General features: G+C 39.7%; 2 protein-coding genes across 3 annotated transcripts; one reads left to right on the plus strand and one right to left on the minus strand.

Annotated features, from left to right (window-relative positions):
* dffb (DNA fragmentation factor, beta polypeptide (caspase-activated DNase)) lies at positions 1-8,316 on the plus strand. Its single transcript, XM_078254519.1, has 7 exons — positions 1-205; positions 1,759-1,885; positions 2,031-2,216; positions 5,789-5,868; positions 5,950-6,123; positions 6,279-6,379; positions 6,946-8,316. The coding sequence occupies exons 1-7, from the start codon at positions 83-85 to the stop codon at positions 7,193-7,195; spliced, it is 1,041 nt and encodes a 346-aa protein (XP_078110645.1). The 5' UTR covers positions 1-82; the 3' UTR covers positions 7,196-8,316.
* A 466-nt stretch (positions 8,317-8,782) lies between these two features.
* c7h1orf174 (chromosome 7 C1orf174 homolog) lies at positions 8,783-13,706 on the minus strand. 2 transcript variants are annotated; one of them, XM_078254520.1, is made up of 4 exons: positions 13,507-13,705; positions 12,102-12,158; positions 11,403-11,780; positions 8,783-10,420 (listed from the first exon to the last, which is right to left on the minus strand). In XM_078254520.1, exons 1-4 carry the CDS (start codon positions 13,516-13,518, stop codon positions 10,280-10,282), a joined length of 588 nt encoding a protein of 195 aa, XP_078110646.1. In that variant the 5' UTR covers positions 13,519-13,705; the 3' UTR covers positions 8,783-10,279. The 2 variants fall into 2 exon arrangements, with proteins under 2 accessions (XP_078110646.1, XP_078110647.1); XM_078254521.1 differs by lacking the exon at positions 12,102-12,158 and having other exon boundaries at positions 13,507-13,706.
* Between the last annotated feature and the right edge of the window lie 1,182 nt (positions 13,707-14,888).

The raw sequence follows: 14,888 nt of genomic DNA on the forward strand, positions 1-14,888 counted from the left end.
GGAAGCGGTAGGTACAAACAAAGCCCGTTTACGGATATTAGAAATTCTTTGGTAACAAACCATACAGACTAAAAACAGTGCAATGTTTGGCCTCTTCGGGAAAAATAAACCTGTGAAAATTAGGAGTTGTAATGAAAGCAGAAAGTACGGAGTTGCAGCAAAAGATGTGAAGGAGTTGCTTAAAAAAGGCTGCAAGTTATTACAGGTGAGCTCATGTGTTTTATTCTGGTTTGTTTCAGCAACTGCACCGCTAGTTCCGCTTTCTCTTCGGCTAGGATATGTCTGTTGTTAAATATCGGGAGCCGCTGGTGACTTTAAACACAAGTCAATGGTTGAGGGTGCTTTATCTGTTTGGTAACAGGTAACTGTTCTCTTAATACATCCATGTAGTCTCGCATTGCCAGACCTACCTCCACAGGACCACAGCTGTTCGAGATAGGGGCGGTTTGGTTCAGACCAGGCGGGATCATACATGGGGAATCTCAAAACTGGTGGAGAAAATGTGTTTTTTACAGAACTTGGATCCACAAGATATGCTAACATGTTCCCGACACAGTTATCTGCATATTATTTATTTCATTTATTATACAGGAAAGGATTAAAAGTAGCATTAAGTTACAGTTTAAACGGGCCTGGCTCCGTTTAAAAACCGGTTTCCAGCAGGTTCCTGTTCTGTAGAAACATAGAACACAGTTACGGCACATGGAGACAGAAACGCCTGTACAGGACATTAGCATGGGCTAGACAGATAGAGACAACTAAAAACAACAATAAAGACGATACATGAACAATCAATGAGTGCAAGTGTAACTGTTGAGAAGGAACAGTTTGTATGCCTTTTGAAATATGTGATGGATGGTAGTGTTCTGATGTGATGGGGAATGTCATTCCAAATTTTGGTGTATGTATGAAAAAAGGATTTATGACCATAGTTAATTTTTTGTATGGGGGGGGACTGGAATGAATGCCTGTGAAACTGACCTAGTGAGGCGTACTGGTCTCATATTGTGTGTCGGGGGAAGTGCTAATTTGAATCTGAAAATAAAATGTAATAGTGTGGATATATATATAAAAAGATAGGATACAGCTTTATTTTTACATGAGGGAAATGTAGCAACACAAAACAGGCCAGATAGGTGTGTAGCAACCTATAATACATCCATGGTAGCATCAGACTAAAATAACTACTCTAATCCAGTGTGCATGAATGTAATGCAAGCAACACAGCGGATGTGTTACAGTAAAGATCATTTAAAGAAATATGACCGAGTGTGTTTCAGAGATAGTCAGCCGTTCATCTTCATTCAAAGGAGGTCAGGCGGTGCGTGCACAAGATAAATATTAATCTTAACAGAGTGTGTCATAGATAGAAAGAAATGCAGATCACCGTATTCGGTCATCATAACTCGTCTGCACATTCTGTAAAAACATCTTAGCTGAGAATAGCCCAAGCATTTAACCAAATTCTGGGCAGACTTTTTTTTTTTTTTCTCCCCATAGATGGCTATCACAGTATTCACACAGTGTAAGACAATGAGCAAGAGTGGGCATTCCTTTGAATAATGTGAAACTCAAAGAAATACATTTAAATAAATACATTTTTGAAATGGCTCAGAATTTGCGAGGCTTTGTCCTACACACAAATTAGAATAAAATGAACCCTTTTGGGTGAAAAAGAAAATGTCGTAATTTGCTCCTAGTTTTCACTTGGATTTAAACATATTTTATCATAATTGTATAAATGTATGTCATTTCCAGTTGCCATCTTCTGGTGCACATGTTTGTTTGTATGCGGATGGGACAAAGGTGACAGAGGAATTCTTCCCCACTCTGCCGGACAACACAGAACTTGTTCTTCTCTGCAGAGATCAGACATGGAGTGGAGGTAGGTAAATCATTCTCAGACACCATTAGAAAATCAAGACAAATGCTGCAACTCTACACTTGTGTATGTGTTCTCCTGACCAGTAGTAAGTTTCGAGGTAGCCAGGATGATTTATAACCTATAACCCCTGTGGTTCCTATTCCAGTTGTGTGTGACATCGGCCAGTTACTGAACACAGACCGGCACGCCGCTGGCCTCGTTGAAGCCGCGAAAGGGCTCCTGTCTGATGAGCAGTCTCCTAAAAGGCGTAAAATCCTGACTGACCTGCTGTTCAACCTGGAGGACAGATCTGAGCTGGAGAGCAGAGAGGAGGATGAAGACTGGTTCAAAGGTACAGAGTCTCGTCTTGCATTGCCAGACCTTCCTCCAGAAAAACGTGCTCTGGTTTATTGGCATTTCTTTAAACCAATCACAATCGTCTTGGGCGGTGCTAAGCGCCGGATGGAGCCACGGTGCCGCTTAGGGCTGAACGATTAATCGCATTTGCAATAATACCACAATATGTTAAAACGCGATTTCCTAATCGCAAAGGCTGCGATGTGGTCACGTGACTCGCAAGAGCAAATCAGTCTGCACTCCGCAGAGAAAGCATCAACATAGCACGCTAACGCTACGCCGTACCTTGAGCAGATTTCTGTCATTCAAACAACTCTGAGTTGTAGTTTAAAACTTTTACAGCCATTTTAATAAAATGAAGGGTGTTATTCGGGATCGAGTCCATACATGCAGTTAATGGATACAGGCACGCAGAACTGAAGGCTCGGTTAGCAACGATTAGCTCTGATTAGCGGTTAGCTCTAGTTAGCTAGCGCCGTTATAAAGATATGGAGTGGAGGAGACTGCCACGGCGAGGGGTAACAACCACACTCGGTCGGGGAGCTTTCACAGCAGCGTGGCCACGTTGTTTCAACGGTTTTAGTAGTTCAGTTAATCCCACGGCAAGACCACCAGCAGCATGCTGCTACTAACGTAACGATAGCCTCTTTGAGCAAGTGCAACGTTGACGCTGTCATGCACGCGGCACGCCACTTCATGAGGATAGGGAGGGGCTGGAGGCAGCTCCTCTGTGTGCACTGTACACACACACACACACATATATATATATATATATATATATATATATATATATATATATATATATATACACACACTATATTTTTACTTATTTAACTGTCTAGTAAAGTTCAAAGACAGTGTTTAAAAAAAAAAAGTGCACACATATTTACATATGTTTATTACAGTAAATAATCGAAATACTACTAAGTGTGGTAAAGCCACATATTTGTTTTTATATTTTTTGCAATCTGCACTTTAGATTGTGTGATGTGTTTCTGACTTTCATATGAATGTTTACAGCAGGCTTGATCAGTGCTCAATATACTACTGTGATTGAAGCAGTTAAATAAAAGATGTCATTCATATAAATTCATGCATCACCTAATTTCATCATCACATACAGGCCAGGCCTCCAGTTAAGAACAGTTTGTTTAATCTATCTAATCTTGTGTTGTTCATACTATACAATGATTTATTGCTTGTCTTTGTTGAATAATACAGAAGACAAAGATCTTAAAAAATAATCGCATATTAAATCGCAATTAGATTATTTTCCAAAATCGTTCAGCCCTAACCTCCAGAATGGGTAAGAGCTTCTTCCCTCAAGCAGTCAGACTGTTGAACAACAAAACATGAATTTTTCACACTGAACTGAAATGCACTCCGGCACTTTTTCTCTGCTGCTAAATTCTATAATTCTATATATTCTATCTGCACCTCACTGTGAACCTAACTCATAACAATCAGTGTTACAAGTCTACTTATGCCCTGTCTTTTTGCGTCTGTCCTGTCACTTGTCTTGTCTTAAATGCATTACTTTAAGTAGTAATTGCACTTTATGTATCTATAATGTGGGTCTCAAATCTCGTTTTTATATATTTTAAATGTAACACCACTTGACCCTTGAGGAAACGTTGTTTCGTCTCACTATATACAGTGTATATGGTTGAAATGACAATAAAACCCACTTGACTTGGTACCAGCCAGGCTAAAGCTAATATAGTTAGCCTAAAGAAACAAGGCGTCTGTCCCAACTAGCATTACGGTTCGGAGCCGCGACGCTGGAAACGTAACGCTAATCTACAACAGCAGTCTGTGTCTGATATAACATAATTTACACAGATTTAAGTGTTCTTGGATACACAGTTTGTTGCTAGTGCGTGACATGCAGGCTCTGCACGCACAGGAAACCACCAATCACAATCAATGTTGATCAATGTATCAAACAAACAAGCAGGCCCTGCTAGTCGACCACAACCTGAAATTTAGAGGAAGCAACATGCCAACAACGGTCTAATTCCCATTCCAAAATCACTTCAGAAGAGCAGTCGCAGCGCTCAAAAAAAGTTCCTTTTTCATTTTCTATGTAGATGCACTCTCCCACAAAATCACCCCAGTAGTCAAGAATTATTTATTATTTCCAAATAGAGCTATTTATGTCATCTTGTAAAAATTAGTCTTTTTTTCATATCGCAATATATAGCGCATGAAAAAGAAATATCGCAGTGTCAGTTTTTTTCCAATATCGTGCAGGCCTAGTGCCGCTGCAAAATGGCCTCGGGAAGGAACTTTTTGGTGGAACATACTTGTTCAAACATTTCTTTTAGTCGTGCAACAGAAAACTCTGAAGAGCAGTAAACCATAGTAGCCTACTCATAAATCGACCGGAGTTTAGAATGTAAACACAAAGAAAGCGGAAGGTGAGTGACATCTGGCCGAAAGTCAGGAACATTCGGCGGATCTTCAGGTGGCACCGGAGCAATCCCCTAAAGGAATAATCGTCAATATAGACTGTACAAAGTCTAATAGTTAGTTTATAATAGTAATATTGCTGCTACAATGGAAAAAAATGTTTACGTGAAAACAAGATCTTTTTATGACATATTCCTCTTTATTTATGCATGCCAAATTATTCTGTTTTGACAACAGACTGAACTAATGCCAAAAACAATGGCAATGTTTACACTGTGCAATATGTGAATTTAGTAGTGCTGTCAGTTAAACGCGTTATTAACGGCGTTAACCCAAACCCATTTTAACGGCGTCAATTTTTTTTTAATCGCAAGATTAACGTTCTTTTTGGCCTAGCAAACTTTGTAGTTTTTTTCATATGCTGTTGCAACAACTAGTAACGTTAGAAAAACTACAACACCACACCGGATCGAGCTAGACCGGAAACAAAACAGGCACGCCGCACACACTTGTTTGGGCTTGCGAGCCGGCCAAAGAGTAGTAGGCTAACTAGTGTAGTAGGCTTTGAGTGGATGGCGAGCGCGAGACGCCGAAATGGATGCCAATAAGATTCTGAATGGAAAGTTTACTTTTAAAAAGTTGCCAAATGGTTCCATTGACAAGACCAAAGTGATCTGTGTGTTTTGTCGTGGTGAACTGAGCCATCATCGCAGCACGTCCAGTCTGAAATACCACTTGATGGCCAAGCACACATCTGATGTGAATTCTCCGCCCCCTCGTCAAAGCGAGGCGACAAAAGCACAAAGCAAGCCGATCCACTTTTCCATGTTGATAGGAGCATTAAAATGAGAAAAAAATAATTGGACAAAAAGAAATCTAGGGACAAAAATGTGCGATTAATTGAGTTGACTATGACATTAATAAGATTAATCGTATCGTTTGACAGCACTAGAATTTAGATTAATTTAGAAGATAGCATACTGTACCTCATAATCTAATAGGCAGAGTGGCATTAAATTAGATGAGCCACCCAAAGGACAAACTTTCCATTTTTTGCCCTACTGCAGCAAGCCTATAAGAAATAACGTTTGTTTCACCAGGCACTTTTCACAATGTGAGGTGTAATAAATGTTGCTTCATTTTGTTTCATTTCAGGTGTTGAAGCTCGATTCAAGACAAAGTCGGCCTACATGAAGTTCAACTGTGAGAGCAGGATACGAGGCTACATGAAGGAGGTAAAACTCCTTATTCTATTAATGAATCTTAAGGCGTCTGGCATAATATCTAAAAGTTTGGTTTTATGTCTCGGTTCTCAGGTGGACGGTGCCACCAAATCCATACAGAATGCTAAAGTCAGGGAAGAGTTTCTGAAAGCATCCAAATCCCTGGCGAAAACGCTGAAGGCAGCAAGGCACAACGGCTGCTACTTTGACAGGAGTGAAGAGGAACCAAATCGCCTCTGTACTCGGGAAGGATGGTTTACCTGCCAGGTATTACGGGAATATAACCGCATACCGAGCTTAAGAGTCACCTCCCCGTTTGCTACATTTCCATAAATTCCGGTGACACTTTCCTCACAACTTACAAAAAATTAGAAAGAACTGGACCTCGTGTTTTCACCTCTTCTCCTCTGTTGCCTCCTCAGGGATCATTTGAGCAGCAAGTGTGCCAGTCTCTCCACTCCATCAACCCCTATGGCAGCCGAGAGAGCAGGATTGTCTTCAGCACATGGAATCTGGACCACAGGTTGGACTCTTGTTAAAAAAAAGAATAAGTATTTGAATTATCTGACAGCACAGATGTAACCTCTATCCTCTGTGTATTAGAATCGAATCATGGGTATCACCCATACAAACAGTATAATAATAGTAGTAATAATGAGAGTAGAACGGACATTCCTATTTTTACCGTTGCCATTGCAAACTGTGCCCGTTGTAGCGGGCCAACTCATTTCTATGGTCAATGTGCAGTCCTAAGTGCCATTTTCTTTTGAACTAGTCTAATGACCACAGCAAGCAGTCCGTTCTACTCTCATTCTATTTCTATGGTGCAACCACTGCAGTGCGAGTACTGTAGGTTCATGCAAAGACAGAGCCAAACCAAACATATCAAGAAGTGCCAGAAAAACTTTTACTTATTCAGATGAATACTGAAATGGTTATACTCAAGAGTCCTTTTTATGTAAGGTTTGGTACACAGTGATCTGATATAATGGCTAACAGTGGACGATGTATTAATTGGAACGAGGTACCTGCTGGTTGAAGAACAAACTTGAAACATTTGGGGGGGGGGTTTTCATCCCGGATGTCCAGGATAGAAAAGAAGAGGACGATCATTCCCGCTCTGCTGGAAGCTCTACAGAATCACAAGAGCACCGACGTCAACCTGAACTACTTCTACTGCTTGCTGTTCACCAGGGAAAATCTGAAACTGGTTCACATCGTGTGCCACAAGAAAGGAGCTCACAACCTGCTGTGTGACACCAAGAAGATTTTTAGACAAGCCGCTAACACAGACAAAGCAAAACAGAAGGTCAAAGGGAAGAAGAGGCACTTGGTGTGAATATTTTTGACTCTGCTTTTATGAAAAACAATTGTTTGTATTCATTTGTGTGAACTGTGACGACATAATTACACCGATACATTCTGTGAAGAATTATCTCAAAGGTTACTGTAGCAAGATCAGCTGGATAGCAAGGTGACCTTTTTATTTTTTTACCATATTCTGCTTTCTGAACCAGTGTCGCCTGCAGAGCTTTAATACAGACTGGCAGTGCTTTGTTAGACAAACGCAATTAAACTTACACAAACCTTGAAATCATGAAAAAGATTTCTTTTTTTTTTTTCATACCTTGTGTTGGCACGGAGATGTCAAATGCATGAATTGATTACATTGCGGATTCCACTCAAGACAGTTGCATAGGAGTGAATCACACATTAGTGCAATTACTGATAACCTCAAAGTTAGATTCCACTTTCAAAGTCAGGTTTAAGTTATCCTCAGTTCACGTACACACTAAAGACTCTTGAGAAAACCTCAATGTTTTTGGTCTGTTTTCTTTAATAATAATTGTATAAAATTTTCATTTTTGCAAAAGTGAACCTAACATAAAATGATTAGCTGCATATGTCTAGGGCTGGATACCAAATTCATTACTTTTTAGGCACTGACCGAATTGGCTCTAAAGTATCAAAAAATGCCTCGTCATTCAATACCCAATTTCAATACCTGAGGAGTAAATCTTATCGGCGTCAGTGAGCCAATCGGCATGCAGCATGCTTCTACCAAGATAATGCTGGTGATTGGCTGTCTAACGTTACACGTCGTAGAGACAGGCAGGAAAAGCTCTACGTTACGCACAGAGACGGGGCTCACTTAGTAGGAGCTGAAAAATAAATAAAAAGATTTGTACTGTAACGTAATTTATTTTTGTTTTATAAAATTGGTATCGGAAAAAAAGTATCATTTAGGAACCGGTATCAAAATCACGGTACGGTATCTACATTTTTGAACGATACCCAGCCCTATGTATGTATATATTTTATCTTATAGATTTGTTGCATGTTAAGCAGCTACCAAAAAGAAAACTGGGCACACAAAGATCTGTTGAGGAGAAATATTAGACACTTGGTGAACAATGACATTCATATTAAACACTGAACATGTGATATGAAAAGCTCTCATTATGGAAATACTCTTTGGCATGTGTACCCTCCTTCCTCATCACATTTTAGGGCTGGGCAATATATCTATTACATCGATTTCGTGACATGAGACTAGATATCGTCTTAGATTTTGAATATCGTGATATGACAAGTGTTTTTTTTTACCGGTGTTAAAGGCTTCATTACAGTAAAGTGATGTACTTTTCTGAACTTACCAGACTGTTCTAGCTGTTCTATTATTTGCCTTTACCCACTTAGACATTATGTCCACATTACTGATGATTATTTATCTAAAATAGAAGTGTGAAGATATTGTCAACCTTAGAATATCGCCGCAATATCGATATCGAGGTATTTGGTCAAGAATATCGTGATATCTGATTTTTCTCCCTATCGCCCAGCCCTATCACATGTATACAACTTGTAATTTGTAGATTTGTGAGATTATTTTACTCACAAACCTATAAATTATTTTAAAATTTCAAATTGTTTTAATATAGCACTGTCGCATCTATCGAGGCTAATCTCAAAACGCAAATTTGCACTCAAATTATGAAGTCGTATGTGGACTGATTTGTCTAAATAAAGTGCTGTGCTAACACGCCCTACAGGTAAGACCAACGTTAACTTAACCATGGGTGCTGCGAGCATAAATAATAAAATAGGCACTATTGTTTTTGTCCACCACAGGTGGCTATATCAATCCCAGTGCTGTAGCTATGCTAAAAAAAAGTTATCAAATGAAATAAGATAATTGTTTATCAGATTAAGTATTGTGTGTTGGACGGTCCTCGTCAAGTCAACAATTGCAAATGTTCACGTTTACCATCAAGAACTTGCTTTCAACCTGGTTGCGGATGACAATTTGAGATGTGAGGGAGGAGCCATAGACTGTTGGGCGGTATCTGACTGTGACGTTAGCGGAGAGTTGGCAACGCTGCTTACACACTTTCACTGGCAATCTGGATGCAACTGCTGCTGAAAGCTAGCCTACATAATTCGAGGTAAGATTTAGCTTCGCTAGGTTTTAAATATATCTCTGTCCAATAGTTATATTACATATAAGACCGCGAATTGTCAAATCGCATCGTAGCCACGCCCTGAAACACCCGCTTTATCGTCAATTTTAAAATCGAGACCATAATTCAAAAAACGAACATTCTGTGTTGCAGAAGACTTAAAACTAGCGATTGAGGCCATAAACTCATTATGAAAATGTTTACTGAGGTAATAAATCAAGTGAAAAGTGGGTCACTTTCTCATAGACGACTACAGAAACTGACCTCCTTTTGCAATAGAGCCCGAAATTGAAAAAAAAGCTTATTACGTAGGTGCGCGCCTGTGTTAACGTGCGCTTATTGCCCCGTGTGTGCGCGCTGATGCGCTCATCTGTTGACATTTCCGAATGCCTTCCTACAGTTGCTTAATAAAAGCCAAGTCATTGGTATGAGAAAAAAAAAACAAGATTTTAACTGTGTCGGGCTCGGACATAAATATCTTAATGCCTGTCGGGCTCGGGCTGGGTTCGGTTACTGCTCTGTTGGACGCGGGCCGGGCTCGGACAGAAAAATGCGGCCCAATCCACACTCTATTTTGCAACCGCACGTGTCGCCCCCTGCTAGGATTCAGATAGAATGCAGGTTTAAGGCACTTGAACCGGATGCTTTGTCCATTAATATTAAGAGTCTATGGTTGTGACGAATCTCTTCAGCTTATGTCGGCATACTGGAAGCAGGTTTGAAGCAAATACACTCATACAATGATAGTAGGCTAACAGCAGATTTAGCTACAGCAAGTTCATGCCTCCAGTGACTCATGAGCATCGCCACTCATGCTATATTTGAGAGAGCGTTCGGACTGAACACAGCATCTGAACAGGTGGTTTAATTTGGCTGCTTTTTCCTGCTGAGCGTTGTACAGTATGTCCTTCAGCAGGCATGACTTTGAGTCCAGAACAGTCAATCGGTGCAGTTACTCTTCACTAAGTGTCCCCTCTGTCGTCATGCTGCACACTGCCGAGGCCCGCCTCCTCTTCATCGCTGTCCTCTCGTGCGTAGTAATGCCGTCTCCTGTTCTCCTTCTGAACGTGGGCGGAACTCTCCGACGATTTGTAAGGGAAGTCCTGTGGAATACATGTTTTGTAATTCATTGGACGTGGACATGTTCTTCGCCAAGCAAATCTAGCTTCTGCACTGCGACATTTAAAAGCAGTACAGGTATCCCACACAAAGATCGTTTCATGAGTGCATACATGGATAGCATTCATGGTTTCCAATAGTGGACTCAGTCAATTGGCAGTGAGGGTTTCAGAAGTCAGTTACTTAACAAGTGATGAAGGTACTGTGGTTATGAGAGCACCCTTTCTTTAAAGTTTGAGTTGATTTGGGGAATCTCTTTGATATTACTTTTACTGTTCAATCAATATCCTTTGGACTTATACCGATGTCCTTCAATACTAATAAGGACTATTCTCAGGTGGCAATTCAATGTCTTCACTCTAAGTTCTCACACATGCAAACAGGACGTATAAAATGGAGAGATATTAGAGCGAGTGTGCGTCATAATTTGAGAATTCAAATTGTACAATATGCACTCCTAGCACTGTAAAGCATTCCTGGTAGCAACCCATTGTCTTCCATTTTGCACCTTTACAATCTATTTTTTTTTTTTTTTTTTAAATGATTAACCATTTTGATTTATTCTTTTAAAACAGCATACAAAACATACAATTCACATTAACATATCCCCTCCCCCCTGAACACCACACACAATCTATGTTTAGTAGTTTATTTACACAAGAGATTTTTGTTGACTCTTTTGTTACATCCTGAAATATGCACTTACCTGTTCATTTTTAGCCCTAAAAATATTGCTGGTAGATCACACGCCATAGTCACATGAGGCAACACCATTAAAGTTATCAAACTGTACATTTAGTTGGGTGCTGCTTTATCTATGTTTAGTGGGTGTCTTATCAACACAGCCCCTCCTACACTGGCCATCAGTTGGGAAAGCTTTCATCTACAAGAACCTTTTGCAAGCAACATAATCCAAACTGAGTCACAGATTGTCCCCATTATGGAGATAAACAAAAAAAGTCTCACCTGTACAACATCCAAGTTTCCAAAGAACTGCTCCACAGGAAGAATCTGATTACTGTCGTCATCTGGGAAGATGTTTTTGCTGGTTTCTTCACAATCCATGTCCTCACACTCCTGTTTGTCCCACACGCCGTTCACTCTGCAGCTGTCCAAATCCGGCCCCGTCCTCAGTCCGTTTTCTTTGCCCTCCTGTCCCTCGGGCTTTGGTGATGCTGAGCATCTCCTCCTGCCTGCAGACTGGTGGCATTCACAGCTGATGCAGGAGAGGGTCTCTAGAGGATCGTCTGCTTTGCTGTAACCACTGACTACTGAACTGCTCTCTGCGGCTGGCTGTCTCTCTGGACTTTTCATACATCTCCTCCTTGTAGTAGAAGCCTGTGGCTGAAAGTTAAAAGACCAGGGTTATGCAATTAACTATGATCATCAACATCCTTTGGTCTTATACCATGGTACTTCATCTAACTCCCGCAGGGACACAACACATTGAATAGGGAGCCTAACGTGTGTGTCCAGTACAGTTCTCATATGCAGTTGTGAAAGTCTAGCCAGTTATAATTGTCCAGTTAAGGGGAAAAAGCATCAAACATGGTCTTTTTATATACATTATTTGACTTCAGACATACTCAGAAACAACAGAACATAGCAGCTGTTAATACTTGCTCTTTATACGGGCTGTTCTCCTGTATATAGGTTAACACACACCTTTCTGGAGCTGCTCTTCCTCTTTCTGGGCTTCAAGCTGTCAAGTTGACCAGGCATCTGCAAAGCAGCATAATGTGGTTTGTTTCATCCCATGTGGTAATAGGGCTGGGCGATATGGAGAAAATCAAATATCACGATATTTTTTACCAAATACCTCGATATCGATACCGCAACGATATTGCAGTGTTGACTATTGGTGCTTTCACAAAATATTTACACAATGAGATTTTGGAGGAATCATCAGTAATGTAGATGTAATGACTAAGTGGGTAAAGGCAAATAATAGAACAGTTACACCAGTCTGGTAAGTTCAGAAAATGACATCACTTTACTGTAATGCATCCTTCAAAAGCAGGAAAAGACAACACTTATGCCATATTACGATATCCAAAATCTAAGACGATATCTAGTCTCATATCACGATATCGATATAATATTGATATATTGCCCAGCTCTATGTGGTAATACTCAATTATAGCAACCAGTTAATGAAAACAGTTGGTTTCATTAAGCAGGGAGACTATTAAGCCCACCAAGCACCAAGCTTCCCTAGCTTTAGTGATATCACAAGCCAAGTAACGTTCCAAAACACAGCCCTTTAAGAGTGGGTTAAATTCAATTTATTGGGCTTTTTTTAAAATTATTTTATTTAGCATGTTAATGGTGTTATTCAAGGTTTTTAGTCAGCCCTATGCTGTAAAGTGTTTGCGATGTATCACGGCCTCCACTCTTTATGCCTTTCACCAAACTACAGATTTTGAGTGGTAAGGGGAATGGAGTCAGATTTTGGATTTAGATAACATAATGTTAAAAGGGGAAAACGCAACAGTGCACCATTTGACGTTTAAAGTTTATACATTTGTAAAACCCACCACGGCTCTGTACAGCCCCCCTGAGCTGTTCATCAACAACCATGTATGCTGGCCAAACTCCTCCCACATTTTTTTATTTATTTATATTATAACGTCACCAGCCATGACTCAAGACCTCGAGTAAACTCTGAATGTTATTCCAGTAACGTTATGCGTGTCAAATCAGTGCCCAATTGAAGTTCATAAAAAAAAATTGTAACTTGTTGTTTTATATTGTAAATAAATCTTAGGATAATACAATTGTTCCAGAAATGCAACTGAGCTTGCAATGCGCATTTTTAGTCAATAAACCATCACGGCGGAAGACGTCACGTAAGGTTAACGTTAATTTACGTGGCACAAGAACGACTTTACCGTTGTCTGTATTTACGGTAAAAAGCTAAGACTTTACCAAAACTAACGTTAGCTAAAGTGCCCGATAATTTATCTCGACATATCGCAGCTACAAGGCTAACATGATAACTATGAGCTGTAACTAGCGTTCATTTACTAGCTAGCTGCCTGTTACTCAACTAGCTTAGCGAAACACCTACCTTGTGCATCATTTGCCGGCGTAATTCTTTTGTTTTCAGCGACCCCGATATTCTTTAAATAAACTGGATTTGGTTACAAATAACTAGCTATGCTTGTGACGATATGTGGCGTCTCCGCCTGTGCTGCTGTGTGCTAGTGTGGAGATGGAGCCGCCGTTTCCTGAGAGAGGTTCACTCTGAGGTCAGTGAGTCAATATTATGGAAGCCCATTTCCGCCAATGTGATGATAAAAAAAAAAAAAAAAGATCCTGTTAGTCATTATAATGAGAAACCTTCTCAAAATAATGACTATCAAAATAACGTTACATATGCAGATACATATCTCCTTATTTTAAGATACTATCATTATTTTTGAGATATACTAGTATCTCATTATTTTGAGAAAGTTTCTCATTATTGTGAGCTACCATCTAATTATTTTGACATACTAGCTAAGTCATTATTTGGAGAAAGTTTCCCCTTATTATAGGTTCCTTTGAGATGAGCTGCGCTTTGCCTGTAAAGTGGATGGTAGCAGCAGTAGCAGCAGGGGGAGGTGACAAGTAGGACAGTTTCCAGCCATTTTAAGCAACCTTCGGTCTGTACAGGAAGTCACAGAAACAATCACGTCCTTCTGTATATCAGCTTGGACCATTGACTGTAAATATGAACAGTCTATGGCTTGGACACAGTACCCAATTGTTTTGATTATGACCGAGTAGCCTGTTAAAATGCTGTTAGGCAATGTGTTAATGATGTTAATATACAACAGATCTGAATGTATTTAGTCTCTCTGACTACTAAATGTCACCATCAGCCACACAACATGTATTCAGCTGTTAATAGAATAAACTTTGGTTTGACTGGGTGGGGTCGTGTGAGGTGAGGTAATATTCCATAAAATGTCCACAAGAGGGTGGTAGAGTCTTTTTTTTAATTCCACCCTCTCACAGTCATGTGATATACTGTATACTATGCTACTTACAGTTTGTGCCGTCTAGGAACAATAGGAATATTCTTAATAAAAAAAAAAAGAAAACAAGTAGGCTTTATATCTTATTTGAGAATCAGCTTCAAAAATGAGCTACGTTGTACCGGTTGGCCACTTACTTAAATGACTAGCAGTAGGCCTAACAAAGTATCTTGCAGCTTGTCCCTTCCAATAACACCCAAAGAAATTAATTTTGTTTTAATTATTCTTTTTTTTTAATTATTATTATTATTTAAGCCAAATCCACACGTAAGAGTGTACATTTACTATTCTCGGACCCATCCCTAACTTGTATTTAAAAATTAAAAACGTTTGTTCTGTAAATGTGCATCAATATTTATTATACTGTTCGTTTTATATTTATGGCGCCCCATATAATTATTTTTGCATTTTATTGTCGTAGGCTACCTTG

This window comes from Sander vitreus, chromosome 7, assembly GCF_031162955.1.
Source record: "Sander vitreus isolate 19-12246 chromosome 7, sanVit1, whole genome shotgun sequence".
Lineage (NCBI taxonomy): Eukaryota > Metazoa > Chordata > Actinopteri > Perciformes > Percidae > Sander > Sander vitreus.

Coding starts and splice junctions, on each gene's coding strand:
- dffb (XM_078254519.1), top strand. CDS start 83: ATGTTTGGCCTCTTCGGGAAAAATAAACCTGTGAAAATTAGGAGTTGT. Junction 2,217..5,788: donor GGATGAAGACTGGTTCAAAG/GTACAGAGTCTC, acceptor GTTTCATTTCAG/GTGTTGAAGCTCGATTCAAG. Junction 5,869..5,949: donor TACGAGGCTACATGAAGGAG/GTAAAACTCCTT, acceptor CTCGGTTCTCAG/GTGGACGGTGCCACCAAATC.
- c7h1orf174 (XM_078254520.1), bottom strand. Junction 11,781..12,101: donor GGAAGAGCAGCTCCAGAAAG/GTGTGTGTTAAC, acceptor TTTAACTTTCAG/CCACAGGCTTCTACTACAAG. Junction 10,421..11,402: donor GAAACTTGGATGTTGTACAG/GTGAGACTTTTT, acceptor TGTATTCCACAG/GACTTCCCTTACAAATCGTC.